Below are 21,738 nucleotides of genomic sequence, written 5' to 3'. Positions count from 1 at the left end.
TTCTCAACTGTGAGGGCTGCTCTCATCTTGGTATTCATGCACTTCAGGGCAGGGGAAAGCAAGTCACAAAGTTCCATGAAAGTGCCCTTACGCATGCGAAAGTTTCGCAGCCACTGGGAATCGTCCCAGACCTGCAACACTATGCGGTCCCACCAGTCTGTGCTTGTTTCCCGAGCCCAGAATCGGCGTTCCACAGCATGAACCTGCCCCATTAGCACCATGATGCATGCATTGGCAGGGCCCATGGTTTCAGAGAAATCTGTGTCCATGTCCTGATCACTCACGTGACCGCGCTGACGTTGCCTCCTCGCCCGGTATCGCTTATACTGCTGGATAATGCGTGTGGTGTTTAATGTGCTTCTAATTGCCAAAGTGAGCTGAGCGGCCTACATGCTTGCCTTGGTATGGCGTCCGCACAGAAAAAAGGTGCGGAACAATTGTCTGCCGTTGCTCTGACAGAGGGAGGGGAGACTGACGACATGGCTTACAGGGTTGGCTTCAGGGAGCTAAAATCAACAAAGGGGGTGGCTTTACATCAAGGAGTATTTCAGGCAGGACTTCACGGAGGGTTCCAATAAGAAATGGTGCACCTAAGTTATTGTTCTTATAAGGAGGTTAGTCTGGCCTCTGATTGATACATGGCTAGATTTACCTCGCTGCACCTTCCCTGTGAGTGACTGCAGTGTGACTTAGAGGAATGAGTCCCCTAGACAGGGGAGGAGGCAAATGAGTACAAAACAAATCTGGTCTATTTCTTGTTTTGATCCACTCCATCTACCTTTTACATCTTTGGCTGGCAGCAGACGGTGCAGAAGGACTGCATGCCATCCACATCTCATGGCTGCTCGGCAGAAGATGGTACAATACGACTGCTAGCCATCCTCATCTCTTGCCTGCCCGGCAGAAGATGGTACAATACGACTGCTAGCAATCCGTATTGCCTGCCTGCTCACCATAAGACGGTTCAATAGGACTGACTGCAGGACTAAAGAGAATGACCTGGTCAAGTCACTCCAAATTTAGTCCCTGCGCCCACGTCTGCCCAGGTGCTCCCAGCCGACGTGGCCAGGAGCACCTCGGACACGAAGATGACGGCTACCAGTCGTATTGCACCGTCTGCTGCCAGAAGGCAATGGGTTGCTGCTACTGTGTAGCAATGCCGTACCGCGTCTGCCAGCACCCAGGAGACATACGGTGACGGTTACCTGAGCGGGCTCCATACTTGCCGTGGTATGGCGTCTGCACAGGTAACTCAGGAAAAAAGGTGCGAAACGATTGTCTGCCCTTGCTTTCACGGAGGGAGTTAGGGAATGGGGGCCTGACGATATGTACCCAGAACCACCCGCGACAATGTTTTAGCCCCATCAGGCATTGGGATCTCAACCCAGAATTCCAATGGGCAGCGGAGACTGCAGGAACTGTGGGATAGTTACCCACAGTGCAACGCTCCGGAAGTCGACTCTAGCCTCGGTACTGTGGAAGCACTCCACTGAGTTAATGCACTTAATGCACTTAGAGCATTTTCTGTGGGGACACAAACACTCGAATATATAAAACCGATTTCTAAAAAACCGACTTCTATAAATTCGACCTTATTCCGTAGTGTAGACATACCCTATGATTAAGGATAGGAAGCATCCTCTCCTCACTAAGTGAGGCATTAATAAGGCCTATCAATAGTGGCACTTATGCAAAACCACTTGCTTTAAGCAGTCAAGGTATGTAAGGATCAGAAATGCAGGTGGCTGGCCTGAAGTAACTCAGATGATTATGGGCATCCACATTAGAAACAGTCTAAAGCAACCAGGGCAGACAGCTCATTAATAATCTATACAATAGGTCTGAGCACACCAGCCACATGCCAGTGTGGATCACCCACAGAGAACATAGATTTGCCAGTGTGGTTAACCAACAAAATTATAAACCAACCTAACAGCATGAGGCAATCTGGATTAAACAGAACTGTACACCACCTAAAGAGGCCAACCTGGCCTAAGGCCATGTCTACACTTACTAGTAGATCAGCACTGCTGCGATCAACGCAGCAATGTCAATTTAGTGGGTGTAGTGAAGACCCACTAAGTTGATGGCAAAGTCTAGCACTCCAGCCCCCACACCCCGAGAAGGGTAAGGTAAGTTGGCAGGAGAGCGTCTCCTGTCGACACAGTACGGTGTAGACACTGCGGTAAGTTGACCGAAGCTATATCAACTTCAGTTATGTTATTTACTTAACTGAAGTGGCGTAACTTAGGTCAACTTACTGAGGTACTGTAGATCGGCTCTTAGTCATAATTCTTTGTAAGTCTAAATAGGTGTATTGTACAGAAGATCAGACTTCATGCTGCTCCCCAGCTGCCATCTCTCCCGTCTGTACTCCATCTACTAGAAATCACTGTTCAGTATTACAGTGCTCTCCAGACCAAAGAAACAATGGGGTTCGATGAGTGGTCAGTATGTCAAGAGCCCCTTCTAATAGCTCACCTTCTCATAGTACACTATCAACAACCTGATTGACAGTCAGACTAGATTGCATCTTTTTTCCTCCTGTTTAAAAATTACGAGTATAGAGATCCGAGAAAAATATTATTTTTCAATATTTCTCAAGGTACAATGTTAACCTCAGCACAATAAAAGAAACACAAGGTGCAATAGGATTTATTAACGTTGGAGTCTATACTGAAACAGATTAACTCTGGTGCTGATATAGCAGTGGGATATTCCCTGCATTGAAACACAGTGAGGAGATGATAGGCCTATCCAAAACGGTGACCCAAGAATCCAAAATATCTAAACCAGATACAAAGACAAGGTCAAGCAAATGGCCAGTTTTATGGGGGATCCTCCTTGACCTTCCAAATACAGTTCAGAGAGACCATCACCTCCAGTGAGACACACGCAGGCTCATTCAAGCTCACATCCACATGCATATAGCCCTGGGGGATTTTTCAACAATTTGTGTGGATTCCAACAGAAGTGCTCACAGCAGTTCAGATAACTTACCTGTTAAATCATCCCTAAAACTTGGTGGTCTATATACAAGCAGAATGATAATTTTTACCCCTGCCATAGCAGTACGGTTAACAGCCATATGCTTGGGTTAACATATATGGTAGACCAACTGTTGCACTGGAAACTGGGTGCAGCTAATGGATCACCAAGTACCCAAATGAAAGCATTGTGGAAAATTGGACATGCAGCATCACCCAGAAAAATATCACTAATATGCACATATTAGATGGTGACACTCCCTGAAATATCACAGAATGTTCCATTCCAGCGGAAGATGATTTGAAGAGCTCTGTGTAGCTCAAAGCTTGTCTCTTTCACCAGCTTCAGTTGGTGCAATAAAAAGAAATTGCCTCACCCACCTTGACTCTCCCATTCCATCTAAGCCATTTCAGTACTTCTCAATGAAGGATTTGTTTAAAAAGCTCAAAATAGGCACCTGCTACCAAACCCAAGAATTACAAATTCCCTTATGGAGTGTCAGCTAATGAATAATCTTCAAATCCATTATATCACAGCTCCCTTTCCAATCCAGTTCATCCATCTTGTAATGTCCCTACATGGACTCACTTGCCATTCCCTGTTAACACAAACAAAAAAACCATGACAACAAAACTCCCCTATATCCAAAACAACTCAGAAAACCAGACGTTAGCACTGAAGACAATTACATAAAGTTTATGGAGGGGCAAATAAATCCCAAGTGTCAGCAATAAACTGAAAAATGAAACTCATCAATAACTACACTGCTTGCCGCCCTCAAACACCGAGTCCTCCTAACTTCGAAGACGATGTGCCATTTATTATATGCAATTTTATTTCTACACCATGGCCACAATAAGAAAGCTATATTTTAATCATTCTAATTGTTGAGAAAACAGCTCAGTAGTTTAAGGAATAATGAAAGAAATAATGATACTAAGTATTCAGTCGTAGGCTGCTTTTTAGCACTGCTGATTTTAACAGAAGGAGGGCCATTATTGTTTTAATACCGTACTTTTGTAGAGGCAAGGGATTAAAGCAGAAGTAAAAAACTCCTGATCGGGGCGGGGTGACAACCTCATGCTGTTTTTTAATTTCCCTGGCATTCTTTCTGCAGTTTAATAATTGCTGGTTTATTGAAGATACAACATTAACGTTATCAAGCAAGGAAAGAAAAACCCAGAAGTTTCACAGTACAAGACAGGTATTAGAGGAAATGTTAGAGTGGCACATTGGTCTTTTCGTAATATTCTTATGATATAACATGATAGGAAGAGAACAATACACTAGAACAGGAATATGTAATCACTCTCTTTGTACTGTATTTATTAGTAGTATCACCCAAGTACCTACAATGCTTTTCATTTAGCAATTTACAAATATTAATAAATCCTCAAAAGGCCTTTGTGAGGCTTGAAAGTGTTAGCTCCATTTTACAAATAGGAACACTGAAGCAGAGAGTTAATGGCCTGATTTTCAGACAGGGGATGCTCAGCATCTCTGAAAAATCAGACCATAAGTGTCTTGTTCAAGGTCACAATGAGAGTCCATTTTAGAGCCAGGAATAGACTCATAAGCTCCTGGCTTTCAGTCCTTTACTTAGACAACTAGGCTTTTCCTCCCATAAACCAGGAATGGGAAGAATTGCTAGCAGAGGGGTCACAAAGTAATATCTTTTCCCTCTTCAATACTGCTCAGGGCACAACTATATTAAGTTGCTAGATTAGACATTTAACCTTTGTTTTTAAGTCAGGTTCTGTAAATAAAGCCTATAATTTGGATAAGTTCGGACCAAAGAATTTTTACCACAGAGTTCCTTAATTGGCCAGTTTTACAGTTAAGTTAGCCAGTCTCCTCAGTTTATAAGTAACTGCCTAAGAGCATATAAAATAAGTAAATTTAAATTATATAATTAAACAGCCAACAAGTTTACTCATTACTCAATTTATTTGGATGAAACAAAAATAAGTTTGCACATCTTTGCGTAACCTGATAAAGATTTTGGAACATTTGAAATATATTAGTTTTTCCAATAGTTTTAACTTCAATCTTGGGCAAGGCCTTTTTCTTCTTGTTTTAGGATTCACGTTTCAGTAATACATATGCTCCCATTACTGCCAAAAGAGCATACTGTGAAGAAAACACACAAAGAATTATTACAGTCTGCCTTCTAAAAGATTTGAAACAGTTAGATGCTTTTTCAGAGTAAGTCTCTGTTCAGTAAAAAGAAAAGGAGTACTTGTGGCACCTTAGAGACTAACCAATTTATTTGAGCATAAGCTTTCGTGAGCTACAGCTCACTTCATCGGATGCATACTGTGGAAAGTGTAGATCTTTTTATACACACAAAGCATGAAAAAATTCTGTTCAGTGTTAACAACTCTTGGATTGGTTTACAACTGTAAGAATTAAACATATTTGAGATGCTATTGGCACATGAAAAAGAGCTTCAGCTGATGAATAGTTTATTCTTATTTTTATTTCTATAATTATTTAAATTATAAATTCAAATCTTAGATAATAACACTAAATATGCATTGTAATCGCATGCTTAATTACACATAAATGTGAGGCGACGGGCTAATTGATTAAATGTTACTTAATTGACTGAAAACAAAAAGTCTACATGAAAATATGCCATAGGCTAATTTTCCCTGTGGTAACCAAATCCATATATACAAATCTATTATCAGTTAACTAGGCATTTTACATAGGTGTAGAAATTGCTCCTTTATCATGTAAATACCAAATTACAAGCCCTAACAAGTTAATGTTCAAAATAATGTTGACTTACCTTAAATTTTGGGTAGTCATTCATTATTATGGTAACCATCCCAACATAAGGCAAAAAGCTAATTGACAAAAGTTAAAGCAGACAAATGTGAAATAATTTCAGAGTTAGAGATACCTAAATATTTTCCAAAATATACATGTTAGAGCTAGACATTTAATTGAAAATGTATGTTCCATACAGCAAGAGCTTTAAATTAGGATAGCTCCAAAGAGCATGTATTTGAAATACAACCTAGGAAACGTTTCAGAGTAACAGCCGTGTTAGTCTGTATTCGCAAAAAGAAAAGGAGTCCTTGTGGCACCTTAGAGACTAACCACGTGGACCTCCCTCTCCCTTAATCAAATAAAGGCTTCATCCTTCTGCATGTTACTTAAAACTTGGTAAGGTAGTCAAAAAAGAAAATAAGATTGACAAGGTTTACACATCCACCTTCTTATACAGCTGCATAAGCAACATAAGTTACATCACTCACCAATGGTAGACTAAGTTCTAGTAGTTCACTTTTCATATTAGGGCTTAAAAACAGTTGATTTTGAATGCTGAGATAATGACTGAAAACCTCCAGCAATACCAAAGATTTTTCTCAAAAGAGGCATTATCTATAAAGTCAGGAAAAAAACCTCTATGGCAATGGCAAGCCAGTTTCTGGCCATTCTGAATAAGGCAAATCAATTCAGGACAGTGGGTGACACTTGACATGAGAACTCTACTTCCACCAAGAGTTTTCTTGATGGCCCAAAACACAGCCAGGACTCTTGAGCTGGCAGACACAGGTGACTGATCCAAAGTCCACTGAAGTCAATGGAAGATCTCCCGTTGACTTCAGTGGACTTTAAGTCAGGTCCTTATGTAGCTTTAAGCAAGGTTCCAAATAAGAATAGTGAAATAACCATAGACCTTAACACTCTCCATCACTACATATTTTTGACTGAATACGTTGGGGGTCTTTTACAGACGTTCTCAGGCAGTTAGTATTCTGACAAAGAGCTAATGTGATTCACCTGAAAGATAACTAATTCTCGAGGTGGGTTTGTCTCTTTATGATCAGAGGATTTGATATAGTATTAATCCCTGTGCTTCTACCAACACTGATCCCAACCTAGAACTCAGAATACTTTCTAGCATGTACTTTCTATATTACTGAGGCAGGAAAAACATAGAAAAGTACTGCTTACCCTCTCGCTCTTCCAACAACATCCTTCTTTTCTAGCCAGTTTTGACCTTCTTTGTACAAGCCTCTATCATCAACTTCATTATTATCACCCTTAGTCAGAAATTTGATGTTTCCATTTTCTCTGGAAGGCAACAGGGTGACAAATTAATTTCTACTTCATTTAGAACCTCACTAATTAATATTTGCAAAGCATATTGAAGATGAAAAGTAAAATACTGTAAGATTAGATACCAATCTGTACACACAGTCCTACTTGTTTAATAAATATCATCAAGGCATTTATGGTTTTCACTGACACATTTAGTAGATATAACAAAGTTTTTACATCAACCATTCAACATTAGAGAGATGTTTTCCACCAGGTACAAGTATGTATTTGATAGCAGCCTTCAACTACCTGAAGGGGTGTTCCAAAGAGGATGGAGCTAGGCTGTTCTCACTGGTGGTAGATGACCAAACAAGGAGCAACAGTCTCAAGTTGCAGTGGGGGGAGGTCTAGGTTGGATATTAGGAAAAACTATTTCACTAGGAGAGTGGTGAACCACTGGAATAGGTTACCTAGGGAGGTGGTGGAATCTCCATCCTTAGAGATTTTTAAGGCCCGAATTGACAAAGCCCTGGCTGGGATGATTTAGTTGGGGTTGGTCCTGCTTTGAGCAGAGGATTGGACTTGATGACGTCCTGAGGTCTCTTCCAACCCTAATCTTTTATGATTCAATGTAACTTTTATTAGCATCAACAGCACTTATATGCATGTGAAGCCCTACATATTTACAGTAAAGTATACAGTTCTAAAATACCAAAAGTGGCCCTACCAAGAAAAATGCACTACTGATTTTGAAAAGGTCTAGGGTATGTGTATGTGAGAAGGATAAAGAATGCAACAACATCCAGTGAAGTATCAGATATATTGTCTGTCAGGGGATTAGAGGATTGATCTTACTCCCAATGAAGTTAACAGAAGTTTAATCATGTATTCCATTGAAGGGAGGGTCAGACCTTGTATCCTGCCTCTTGGTAGCAGAATGGGCTTGATAGACTAATGCACTAGGTAATTTCCATCTTTAGCTTCCATGGTCTTGTTCAACTCACAACCATGATTAACACAGATATTATATGCTATTTCAAAGAAAAATATGATAAAATGGCTCTTTTTGATTAAAAGAAATATTGATGCGCTTTTAAATCTGGAGAAAAGATACAGCTACATAAAAATCAAAAACACTGTTAATAAAATAGCAAGACTGCACTGGAAACAGCAGTTAACTTTTACGTGGCTTTGTATGTGCTACAATTCTTTCCATCCAGGCTGAATCAGTTATGTTAGATCTGTATCATTTTGCACATGATAAAAGAGTGGTATATTACAATTATGTTTTGTTTAAAAAAAGCATCTGAAGCACTATCGAGCCAAAAGGGGCTTTCACTGGGTTTCATGGAGATACTGCTCAGATGCAAGACCTTTAAGGAACACCCAGGAGCTACAGAAGTTATATTGGTGATTCAGTAGGTGGCATGCTTTCCTCCCAGATAGAAATGAACAATGCCAAGCATAATATTACAGAGGACCATAGTGCTACAGACGCCAACTTTCAGAAAAGACACAAAAATGAAGTCCTGACCACTTCTGAGCATCAAAAAGCCCTTGATTCTTTTTGTAAGAGCAGGAGTCTTAAGCCCAGTGACTTGGCCAAATTCTATCATGGATCATTACATTCTGCCTATCTAAATGTTACCTGTAGTTTCAAAGGGAAAAGATATTCTTCGCTTTGTCCTGAAAGTTGCATATTTGCTGTCTGCTGTTAAACAGTTGCCATGTTTCACCCTAGAGATGGCTTCATTTCAGCAGTGGGTGAAGTGATATCATGTATAGTAAAAGCATATATAAAGCACTTTGGATCAGGATTAAAACAAATGTAAAATGATTAACTTTACAACATTCACAATGGCATGGAATTGCTCACCCTGCTTCCACATGGATTTATAGAGATATTAAGACTGAAAATAAAAGAAAATATACTGCTTTATCTGATGAACTCTGTGGTCTTCCAGAAAACTGTCTTATCACAGAATCGTAGAAATGTAGGACTGGAAGAGATCGTAAGAGGTCATCTAGTCAAGCCCCCCGCAATAAGGGAGGACCAATTAAACCTAGAACATCCCTGACAGGTGTTTGTCCAACTATTCTTAAAATTTCCAATAATGGGGATTTCAGAACCTCTGCAGGTAACCTATGCCAGAGCTTAACCTATACAAGAGCTTATAAAAAGCTTTTCTTAATATCTAACCTACATTTCCCTTGCTGCAAACTAAGACGATTCCTTCTTGTCCCATCTTCAGTGGACATGGAGAACAATTTATCATCCTCTTTATAACAACCTTTTACATATTTGAAGACTTATCACGCCCCCTTCAGCTCTCTCTTTCCTAGACTACGAAGCCCAATTCTTTCAACCTCTTCTCTGGAGAATTGAAATCTGACCTGCCCCAGCACCAAACTACGATCTGAAAACCATCCGGCTGCACCGGAAAACAGATCATACCTTAGCGTAAAGGGGTAAACCTCAATCTCTGCCTGTGCATTGCTTCCTCTCAGTCATTAAAACCTCTTCCAACCCCACAGCACAATCCTACCAAACTGACTTTCACCTCCATCATACAGGCACAAATCCTCCCACATCTGAGACAAAGAGAAAGCCTTTCGATTTTTGTCAGAAGCACAAGGCATGCTGGCACTTGAGCCCTGTTGTGTATTAAAGACCTGCTCTACTTTGAGGCAGTGGATTAAGCAGTCTGTTTGCAGCTCCTCAGACCTAGGGAAAGTTACCCTCACAGGTACGGGGCATGCACATCAGCTGCCCTGCAGCAGCTAGGCACGCAGTACAGCTTTCATACTTCCATAGCCTAAAACAGCAAAAGGCTTCTGTGTCTACACTGACACTTTTGTTGGTAAAACTTTTGTTGGTCAGAAGTATGAAAAGAAAACCCACCTCGACAGACAAAAGTTTCACTGACAAAAGCACTAGTGTGGAAAACACTATGTCGGCGGGAGACACTCTCCTGCTGACATAGCTAACACCGCTCATTAGGGGTGGTTTAATTATGCCAACAGGAGAGCTCTCTCCTGCCAGTATAGAGTGGCTACACAGGAGACCTTAGAGCGACACAGTTGGTCCGTAGTGTAGACATAGCCTAATTGTGCTTAGAGATGTGTGGAATCAGTGCCTCCACTGCCCCACCCCCTTTCCAGCTAGCTTCACCCACACCTAGAAAGGGGGGAGGAGAGAGGTGATGGTGCTGTGACTTGTTTTGCCTTACAGAAAACTTTCTCTTATTCTTCCCACTACCAGGGTGCCCTCCAGAAGGCCATGCTAAATTTTAAGCAGTTCTTCAAATTAAAGAAGGTACTTGGATATATGAATATGCATTAAAAAAGACTAAAGAATGGACCTTTCATCTGGAATCATAAGTTAAATAGATATGATGTGGGGGAAGAACCATCAACATCTTTAGTTCACCACGTATCAACTCACAGACGGACAACTGGATCAACACCTGCAGCATCAGTGGAAGATTTCTGCTGTTATGGAGTGAGGATATAAACCACTTACATTCTTTTTGGAAGAAGTTGTCCATCATATACAAGGATATGGTGTCTGCTTTTTTACACATCACTCTTCAGTTATTCCCTTTAAATGTGTCAGATAACATTCAAAGGTAAAACATATCCACCTGTCAGTAGCTCTATTATTGTTTTTAATAATGAATCATCTTTGGGATTTTCTAATCTGTATTCTGACAAACTCCATTTATCGTTTGGGATGGATTTGACAGAACTGTAAATGAATTCTTTATACTGCTGCCTTCACTCTACCATTTTTAAAGATTAAGACTTCTGAAGGCTCATGCGGTAAAAGTCACTCTCCTAGTAACAAAAGCCCCAATTTTGCAACAAACACTATGCGGGTGGGCTCCTAGCCCCACAGAGAGACCCAGGACTTCAAGGATCAGGGCCTTTGTTATCAGAATAGTCTTTGGGTGTGTACATGTACCTACACTGAAGTCAGTGGAGCTTCACACAGGTACAGGGGTCTGCCTGCAAGGAGCCTACTGCAGGATTAGAGCCAAAAATGTTTCTTTAAATAGTGGAAATAAGGTTGCTCTTCCAGCGTACCATATTTGCCATTTTCAGGAGACAGTATTAAATTAGAACATATCTGAAAATACAGAAAAGCAAAAGCATACTTAAAAATAAAAAAAAAAGTTTAATTACTTTTCATGGATTTTGATTACTCTGTGAACTATTGGGATATCTCTGCCCTCAACTTTAAAAACAACTATTTCACCAGCTCTAATAGGGTCTTCTTGGAAATTTGTTAAAAACAACAGGTCTCCTCTATGAAATGCTGGTTCCATACTGCCACTACAAACAAACAGAGAAAGATTATACTGGAGGTAAAATGATGTATGCAAGATGAACTAAAAAGAAAAGTAAAAACAGTATTTAATACCTATACACAAATCTGTGATTTTAATTGTTGCCCGAGTTTTGCACTTTCATTAACAACACTACATTTAAAACTATAAAAAGCTATTTAAACGTGACCTGCCTCTGAAAGATCCAAGTGACTGATCCTGTGAGAAATGAAACCCCAGTCTCAAAGAACAAGCTAACAGATTGATTTCATTAAATAGGTTCTATAGTACTGTCTGCTATAATGAAGAACAAAGGTTTTACCGTAGTGGATCAGACTTTTGGTCCATCAAATCTAGTTAATGTGCCACCAGCCTTATATTTCAATACCTTATGTTTCAATGAGAGGCCAAAAAATATCATAATATATTATGAAACAAAGCTGTACATAGAAAGGGATAATTCCTGCAGGTAAGTCTCATGCTTATGGAAGCAGGATATCTGATTATTAATCTTCAATTGCATAATTACACATCAGAAAAGTTTGCAGCCATTTTTCAAAGCCAGACACAGTTTTTGACTCAGTGGCAGCAACCTATATAGGAGATAAAGGCTCCGAATCCCATTACCAATCACTTGAACAATGTAGAAACATACCTTTGCCAGTGTCACTCTAACATTTACTACAAAAACATGAAGCTCACTTCAGTTTGTTTTGACTGAAGTGCTACAAAAGCAGGGTCATCTCTCGAATGTTTTGGGTGGGCACCCCAGAAGCAATGAAGGATTCCAACATATATTTACATGGTTCGTAAATTAATATGCTGCTTTACAGCTGTATTGCTCCACTGCTCATGGAAACAAGATTACCATGTCGGTTGGTCAAAAGCTAAGAAGAGATATATGTACAATAAAGTAGCACAGGAGCTAATCATGGAGAAAACAGATTTCTCCCGTAAACATAGCATCCTTTGAAAAATAGCTTAATCTAAATTGGATCTTAAAACAGATATACAAAAAGTGTTATTTAAGGATTTGCTAAAAGCTAACACAGAACTTTGGCTGTACCCTAAAGCCTCAAATATTCCCTAATAAAAGTTCTGTTATTACATAGTATCCTTATTGATGCAATTTCGTAGGACCCAATCCTTGTGTGCTTAACATTACACATTTGACCAAACCTAATAGGTTTGCAGAAAGGGGCCCTTATACAGTAAAATATTACATTAAATGTAGTCATTACTGAGGGAGGTGGAAGCTGTGCAGACATTTATAAATAGTTGTCCAGAAAAGGAGTTTTGCCACAATTACTGCCCACTCTTATATCAATATAACGTGATAATAAAAAATCTGAGTGAGAAAGATGCAAAACATTTTGATGGTGAAAAATGTAGAGAGGCAGTTGACAACTCTGAATATTTATAGCTAATATATATAATCTTTAAATATCTTTTCAGCAGGCAAAATATGCCATAATTTAATTAGCTTCATAATTCTCCACTGGAACTAACATTTTCACACCTGGTCCCTACATTGGGCTTCTGCTCCATGACTAGGCTTCCTAGGCATTCTGGGAAAATAATAATAAAGTTAGGCACCTTTTCCACATTCAGGCATATAACAAAAACATCTGGACTTTTGAAGGTGCTAAGCACCCAGAGCAGTCACTGACTGCAAGAATCTGGCAGCCCTAAAAACCAGACTATGTTTTATTTAGATACCAAAATATGGATTGAGAAGCCTAACTTTAGGCACTCCAGTTTGAAAATGTTGGTCTGGGTGCTTATTTACCCCTTGTGATAATATTTTACTATTGGATAAGAAATAATTTGAGGAATATTTGCACCAGAAAAAGTTATGTTCTACTGTTATAACAAAACAAGTAGTGATTTAAACAGACATACCTGAGTACCACAACAATAGGGCTTTCACTTCCCGTGATGACAATCAGACCTTTCCATATCATAAGTGCAGAAGACACAATCATGGCAAAATTTAATACTTGGTAATATAGCTGCAAAGACACAAACAAACCAAGCCCCCCCCCATAAAATAAAAAAGTGTCTAGTTAACAAGTACAGACTAGAGGTACAAAAGTAGAACTGCCTGATACAAACAGGTTTTCATTAACTTCACTGTTTTAATGTGGATTTCCTTCGCCAAAGTCACAGCTGGACACTATGAAAGTTTAACCAACTCTTAAACCTATTTTATTTTGCAAAACAAAGCTATGTGATATATGAAACATGGATGTTTTAGGGGATACAATGTAAATGCATAGGGTAATTTCCGGTATTTGGAACACCTCAAACCAGAAAGCAGAACTGGCTTTTCTTTTTAAAAAAACGTTGTGCATTAACAGTCATGATAGTGGTACAATGGTCTTGATGCTGGCATGCTAAAGTAGACCTACGGTGAAATCTTGGCCCCATTGAAGTCAATGGGAATTTTACCACTGACTTCCATGGAGCCAGGATTGCACCCTGGGATGACATCCTCACTCCTACTCTGGTCTCTTTATACCACCAGAAAAGGCCAGAGCAGCATAAAGGGGCCCTAAAACCCCCCGTAACCAACTGGGGGAGGATTCTCCGGGCACAGACAAGGTGGAAGACAGCAGCAATGTAGCCTCCTGAGGACCCCTTGCAAGCCCTGGAGTAGGGGAGCATATGGTGGGCAGGGATGAGGGTATGTCAGGGAAGGGCCTGCAGGACAGTGAAAATTTGAGCAGCAAAGTGGTCCTTAGAGCAGCCTGGGGGGGCTCCTGTAACTCAGACAAGCCCCAGGGATAATAAAGGATCAGGAAGGCAAGATGATGGCTTAAAACCATCTTAACCCCTACCTTGCCTGTGGCTGCAAATTTTGTGCTGCACTGTAGAGAAGCAACAAGTTCTCAGACCTTGTGATTAAAGCCTCAGTTCTGCACTGTGACCTGCACGGGTGGACTTCTGAAGCCACACAGAGCCCCAGTGAGATCAATGGGACTCCATTCAAGTACTGCTCCTGGGGGAAATCTGCACCAAAAAACTAGAAATTCTGCACACAATATTTTAAAATTCTGCATATTTTGTCAAAAATAACACAATATAAATCAGGCCAGTTACAATTATTTTGGTAATTTATTTCAAAATACCTGCCAACAAATACGGCTGTAACAATACAGACAACATAAAATATTCAAGAAATGTTTTTTGACAATAGATTCCTTACTAGGCATATTAATACAGAATTTTGAGTAAGTGGGTTGCTGGGTGTGGGTGGGAAAAGTATGGAACAGGTTGGGTTTTTTCCCCTGGGGGCGGGGGGAGGGGGGAATTATTAGGGAGCCTCCTCCTTCCAGACCCTGGATGACCCCTAGCCTCTCTCATTCAGTCAGGCACATCTGCCACTGTCTCCATGTGTCCCTGTGCCCTCACTCAGCCACCCCCTAACCCCATATAGCCCTGCACCCCCACTCCCATTCCACCCCCCGTTTGTCCCCCGCCCCCATTAGCCCTTCTGAACTCGGTCTGTGTGACCTCTCAGCAGTCCCATGTGCTCCACGCTGTCCATCTCCCAACCCCCTCCCCCCAATATCCTGTGCCTCCTTACCAGGCCCCAGGGGCAGGGCACTGTGAGAAACGTAGCCTCTTCTCTCTAACCCCACTCTGCAGCTGGCTGCTCCTGCCTGGCAGCAGCTGCCCTCTGTTCTGGTACCACAGCAGCCCCTGGTGGGCAAAAGGTGTAACTGCAGCGCCTCTCAGGCAGAATGTATTTTCTGCAGAGAAAAAAAATTTCTGCAGGGAGACATGAATCCTGCTAGTGCGCAGAGGTGCAGAATTCTCCCAGGAGTAAAGTACAGCTGCCCACCTATGGAGATCATAATGCAAGATCAGGCTTAAGTTTCCCCATATCTGTGCCAGTGCACTTCAGTTGTGGCTTACAACACCTCTCCTGGATCTCTTTTTTGTCAACACTGACAAACCATGAGGTGATTTTGTAATGAGGAGAAACAGAAAAGAGAAAGATATGCTCTTTAGGAAAGTGCTAATTCTCTCCTTGATTGCACTTATATCGCTCCTGTTACTGTTCATGAGAGCTCCTTGCACACGTACACAAGAAATTAGGCCCTTTACTGTGAACCTATCAGCATTCAGAGCCACTGTACTGTAAGCAAGTGGTACTTTTGTTCAGCTAGAATATCTGCGAGTTGTGTATATCATTCTCTGTTAACCTCATGTGTGAAACTCACAGTTGCAAAATATTGCAGACATTTAGGTTTAATCTTGGTGGAAAAAAAAAGCAAGCCTGATTTGGTAGTCTTGGTAGGATACTTTATTTTTTGGGAGGGTGGGGATTGGAAGGGGGAATACCTCACCAGGCAATTTTTACTTAGGGATACTCTAATTAGAAATCAGCAGTGACCAGAAGCAACTATCTATATCTATTGGCTTACTGCAAGAGACAGAGTGGACTAAGACTAGGCACAGGACTCAGAGTCAAGAAGTCCGAAATTTCTGACAGGAAGCTACAAAAACAAAGCTTGAACTTTGAGGTACATACTAGAAAAAGCATTGATGTTCATGTGTATTAGCTGTTTCACCACAGTAAATATGTGCAGGGATCCTGTATTAGTAGCAAGAATAGCAACATGATGGACTCTCACAAAGTAGAGCAACCAGGAAGGAAACATCAAAAGATTGGCAATGTGCCCATCTACCACATAACAAGCACAAAGTAGATTGGCTGGTTGAGAACTTGGCATCTAGTTATGCTACATGTGTTGACTGTATATCTGAAAGCCAAGGATGTCCTAGTTTTGGGGGCCTGTTCCAATGCCTTAGGCAGCTTTAAAAGAAAACAGGGCTTTGGCCTGATTTTGGAACCCTCCTCAATCCCTAAATAATTGAACCGGTAATATTGACAGCAAGTTGACCATGGGCCCATGTGACATGAGGACTACCCCATATTAATAACCAGACTGCCACATTTGCCCCTTTACCTTCCCCATCCACAAAGGCCCTGATAAACCCATCAACTTTGTCTAGAACTTATTCACTCCTGAGTGGCAGGGGAAGGAGATAGAGGTGAGTAACTCTGTAAAAGAGGAGGCATAGGCACTCTTCTTCCACCAGTGGCCAAGTTGTGGTGCAACCCTCCCAGTCCTCAAACAAGGGTACTTCTTAGGATTTATATTTTTAGGGTGAAACTCTGAGAATCCTATACCTGTAATAACCATGCCTGAGATACCCACAAAACAACTCGGTCTGACACTCCGTAGTACGCTAGCTACAAACCACAGGCATGAACTGCACACTCACAACGCTAGACCTGTAGACTGAACGCAGCACAGCACAAAAAACTGAGCGGCCCAACATGCAGCCATCACTGCACACATGCACAACAGCTGCTCCATACACCGCAGGGTAGCTGGGGGCCTGGCATCGCTAGTAACGCGGGTGGCACGACACATACACTTGCATGCAACCCGCAGCCTCAACGTGCCACGAAACCAGGCGCATGCAACACGGCCCATGCACACCAGAAACCACCACAGCTGCAGACACACGGAGCACCCCACCCCCTTTACCTGGCGCTTGTTCATTCGCCGCAAGTCCTCGAAGACGTCCATCGCCAGCTCCTTGTGCGGCGTCAGTCCCAAGGGAAAGGAAGAGAGAGGGGATGGGGGAGCCTGCAGCAAACCAGAGCGAGGGGGACCCCACCAGTCGTTCCTGCCTAGCAGCTGCGGGGCTGGGCCAGGACTAAGCCCGTCGGGTCGCACCCCAAGAAACAGGGGAGCAGGGCTAAGCCACTCACGTCCCCCCACCCCCGCAGGAGCAGAGTGGGCGAGGCAGGCAGGGCCAAGCCCCCAGGCTACAGTGCGTGGGGCAGGGTTAAGTCCCCCACGTCCCCCCTAGAGGCAAAGGCAGGACGGCTGCAGTAGCACCTAAGCCCCCAGGCCCAGCCGAGGGTTGCCGAGAGACCCGCTCCCGCCCCCAAAAGCCTGATTGGCTTAAAAAACCGCCAACAGCGCCCAAAAAAAAGCGAGGGACGGAATTTGGGGGTCCTTTCGTCATGACGCTGGGCGGGGTTTGCGGCAAGCGTCATGACGCTGGGCGGGGTTGTAGTGTGGGGAAGCCTGCGGGCCATACAAAAAAAGTGACCCAAAGCGGCAAAACGCCGTGGGCCGTGACGACTATAGGGCAGCCCCCCCGCCCCTCATCCCTCCGGCCGCAGAGCTCTCCCGCCGCCAGAGCAGGCTGTCCAGCTGGGACAGTCATCTGTGACTCGCTTCGACCTCTGGGAATTGTAGTCCAGCTCGTTCCCCTCCTCCAGTACGGCGCAAGGAACAGCGGAGTGGCGGGACTACAACTCCCAGAATGCCACCGTCGCAAGCGGCCCGCGGAGTGAGGCCCTCTGGGAAGGGTGCGTAAAGCTGCCTCGCCGTTTGTTGTCAGACGCGCGCAAAGTGGGAATCGACCTCTCAGGGGACCCCGTCGCGACCCCGCGAGCAAGAGCGTGACAGCTCAGGGCGTCCAACCCTGCCTCTTGGATCAGGCAGCGTGTTGGGCAGCTGCGTGTCTGAGCGGCTGCCCCGTGGACACAGCTCATTGGCGGGGCTCGCGGATGTGGCGGGGGAGGCGGGAGGCGGCGCTGAGGGGCGTGGGGCGAAGCGGAGCAGAGCAGTGCGGGGCTGGTGGTGGGGAGGCCCCGCTCGCTCCCCTCCCCCCCTTAGTGGCAGGGGAGCTCTGGGGTAACTGGGAGCGGCAGGGGGACGAGGCGGCTTCGGAGCAGCGGGTGGGGCGTGGCTCAGTCACCCCCGCGCAGGTCCTGCCTGTGGGGGTCCCCGCCAGCGGGAATGCGGTGGAGCCGCCAGGCACGGTATCCTGCTTGGCCAGGCCAGTGCCCGGAGCAGGACGACGTAGGGCTTGGTAACCCGCTCCCGGGGGCGCGGTGGGGAGGCGCTACCCAAGGGGTAGCGGATGGGGTCGGGGGTGGAGGACCAGATTTCTGGACTTCAAAAGGCGGAGGTCCGGCCTTTTTGTACCTCAGAATTGGCAACCATGGTTGGGAATGGGGGCTGGAGGAGTGCGGGACTGGAGTCCTGTGGGGAAGGGAAAGGTGGGACTATTAGGGTCCAGGGGAACTTGGTGGCTGTTCGTACTGATCAGGGCAAACCCACAATAGAAACTCTGCTGCTGTTTGTGTAAGCACTGCACATACAGGGCCCTCTTACCCTGGGGACAGAATGCTGCATCTCCTGCTACCCTCTCAGCCAAAGCTGTAAGCGCACCTTTCTCCATAAAGTACTGAAACTAAAAAGTGGATTCCAATGAGAACGTACGCCATTTCTATGTGATATCACTTGCTGGACTCAGCCACAAATTTCTAGGTCAATAGAACAATCCCAACCAAACTGTACAGCTTTTGTCCAAATGGATCCCACTTCAGGTGCTCATATGTATGAGATTGAAATCTTTTAAATAGCAGTGGCCACTGGACTGCGTTTGCACCATGCAGTCCTTGCACCATGCAGTCCTTGCACATCTCTTTCCTCCCCTCCCATCCCCCACATAGTATAGGACAAGAAAGTGGGTTAGAGATACTTGCAATAAGCCATAAATCCCATGTCTTTATTAAGACCATGATTTTTATTGTCTAGCTTCCATGTGAGTGGTATTGTCATTGTTGTGAAATAATTCTCTTTAACAGCAATGATGATACCACTCACAGTTACTATGTCCCCGCCAACAATCACAAGAAAAAAGAATCATCTGACACCACAGAGTGAATGAAACCACACTCTTGATCATTACATTGATTGCTTCGGAAAAAGAATTGATAGGGAAATCCTTAACAAACATCACATCCACCATGATTTCTCTTTCCACTGCAAAGAGGACAGCTATACAGTTCCTGAAATCACCATATAGTGTCAAACCAGCAGACAAAGGGGGCTCCACCATAGTCTCAACCATGCTGAGTACATTAAGGCCAACTGACAACTCTGAGTCTATAAAGAACTCAAGACCCCACACTACAATTTACCCAGGAATTTAAGGATGTTATCAAATCCTTCCCCAAAGAACTCCAAGAGAAACTCTATAAACTCATTCATCCACGAACCCACCACAGAGACCTTCTACATGCTTCCCAAGATAAACAAAAGAGCCCAGGCATACCCTTCTTGTCTGCCCATGGTACTCTTAGTGAAGGAATATCGGGACTCAGAAACCATCCTCAAACCACTCACCACACAAAGGGCCAGTTTCCTCCAGGACACAATGAACTTACTCCACAACATTAACAACCTCCCTCAAAACACCATCCCTGCCACCGTGGATGTCACTTCCCTGTACACCAACATCCTTCATGACAATGGCATAGCTGTCTGCCTCAAATATTTACAGGACAATGGACAACCCTCAGATATTGACCCTAACCACATCACCAAACTCATCCATTTCATCCTCATAGCAATTTTATATTCAATAACACACACTTTGTCCAACTCATGGGAACAGCCAGGGATACTAGGATGGCTCCCCAATATGCCAGCCTCTTCATGGGCCACCTCAAAGAACAATTTCTGGACAAATGCACCACAAAACCAATGATATACCTGAGATATATTGATTGATATTTTCATTGCCTGGACAGATGATTTAAAGTCCCTCAGATTTTCACCACAACTTCAACAGCCACCACCTGTCCATTAAACTCTCTCTGGAACTCTCACACTAGTATCAACTTCCTGAACACCATGATTAACTTCAACAATGGAATCCTATAAACAACTACGTACAAGAAACCCACAGATCATCACCTCTACTTTTGTAGATCCAGTTACCACATCAAACATGCCACAAGATGCCTCAGAATATGCTCCAAGGAAATAGTCTGCGATATGTACCTTAACACAGTTAAAACCACCTTCACCAAACAAGGACATGCCACCAGAGAAGAAGATTGCACCATGAAATGGAACATCCAAATACCTGAAGAGAACCTGCTTCAATACAGAAATAAAACCCCCTCTGACTGCACACCTCTAGTTGTCATCACCACAGCACACTGGAACCCACATTGGGTATCATCAAACAACTACAACCCATATTCCAGGGGGACCCCATCCTGAAATAAATTTTTCCTAAACCCCTTCTTCTGGCCTCAAACAACCCTCAACCTCTCCAAGCTCATCATCAGGAGCAAGCTCCCCACAGATCAGGAGACACCAATTCAAAGCAGCACCAGACCCTCCTAGAACAACAGATGCAAAATCTGCAGACATATCTCCATTGCTACAATGATAACCACCCCTACAAGACACCTTTGAAGATCCATGGGTCATACACATATCTGTCACAACATGTGGTGTAATATCCACTGCAGTACATGCCCCAATAATAACTATGTGGGTGAAATCTGACAATTGCTACACTCTCAAATGAATTCATGCAGGAAATGATAAAAGACAAAGACACCCTATCGCCCGGGGGATGAGCACTTTTCACAGAGAAATCACTCTATATCTGACTTATCAGTCCTCATCCTCACAGGAAACCTGCATAACATTTTCAAAAGACAAGCCTGGGAGCTTAAATTTATAACTGCTAGACACTAAAAATCGTGGTCTTAATAAAGACACTGAATTTATAGCTTATTATAACAATATGTAACCCACTAATCCTCCGCCCCTTCTTGTTCTATAACTACACATGTGTTAACAGAGGTAACATCTTGAATGGCCTTCTTCAAGTGCTTAATCTGTTCCAGGTCCTGGGCCAGAACACCTGCCTCCTGCAGCCTCTATGAAATGTCCCAGTATGGGTGAACGTTTCTACTGCTCTGGCCAAAAAATCAAGGAGGATAGAGTATTCCTCTCAGACATTGATAGTTACCAAGGTATGCTCAGCAGGCCAAGTGGCTGCTGTCAGAGCTGTGACCATTGTCACCTGTATTGATCTGTATAGGTGTGGACAATGCAGCGTGCTTCTACTGGTGAAAACAAGGGGACAGAGACCTTTATAGATTGGGTAAGGGTCAAAGAGAACAGGATTCAGTAAATTGTGGTTATGGGGGTGGAGGGCTATTAATACTTGAGACCTGCCTCTTACCCACCATCTAAACTGCAAACTGACTGGTACAGGACTTGCCCTTTACTCACCTTGAGACATGCTTCAGGGGTTTACATATGGATAATGGCACAAGTTCACACATGGACATATTTACAGTTGCTAGTGTAGACATACCATTAGTGTATTAACCAAAACCCAGAGACTTCACACTGGTATTTACTGTATCTGCTAGATGTAAAACAGATTTGTACAGGATCACAAAGACTGCTCCTTCCCTAATCTTCCAGGAGCACACAGGAGGACCGGTGTA

At 43.3% G+C, this 21,738-nt stretch overlaps 1 protein-coding gene across 1 annotated transcript; it reads right to left on the bottom strand.

Moving 5' to 3' along the window:
• Nucleotides 1-4,916: 4,916 nt before the first annotated feature.
• On the bottom strand, nt 4,917-17,257 carry SEC11C (SEC11 homolog C, signal peptidase complex subunit). Its single transcript, XM_077816715.1, has 6 exons — nt 16,940-17,257; nt 13,275-13,384; nt 11,230-11,379; nt 6,958-7,077; nt 5,783-5,840; nt 4,917-5,118 (listed from the first exon to the last, which is right to left on the bottom strand). Exons 1-6 carry the CDS (start codon nt 16,979-16,981, stop codon nt 5,065-5,067), a joined length of 534 nt encoding a protein of 177 aa, XP_077672841.1. The 5' UTR covers nt 16,982-17,257; the 3' UTR covers nt 4,917-5,064.
• Nucleotides 17,258-21,738: the final 4,481 nt, after the last annotated feature.

The sequence above is a fragment of the Eretmochelys imbricata genome, chromosome 5 (genome assembly GCF_965152235.1).
Source record: "Eretmochelys imbricata isolate rEreImb1 chromosome 5, rEreImb1.hap1, whole genome shotgun sequence".
NCBI lineage: Eukaryota > Metazoa > Chordata > Testudines > Cheloniidae > Eretmochelys > Eretmochelys imbricata.
Note: the sequence above shows the minus strand (reverse complement) of the source record. Positions and strands in the feature narration are given on the sequence as shown.

Bases quoted from the DNA above. Each gene is read 5' to 3' on its own strand.
- SEC11C (XM_077816715.1), bottom strand. From the start codon at position 16,981: ATGGACGTCTTCGAGGACTTGCGGCGAATGAACAAGCGCCAG. The intron at 11,380-13,274 runs GTATGTCTGTTT...GTTTGTTTGTAG, and splicing joins CCTATTGTTGTGGTACTCAG to TGGCAGTATGGAACCAGCAT. The intron at 5,119-5,782 runs GTAAGTCAACAT...TTTTCTTCACAG, and splicing joins ATGACTACCCAAAATTTAAG to TATGCTCTTTTGGCAGTAAT.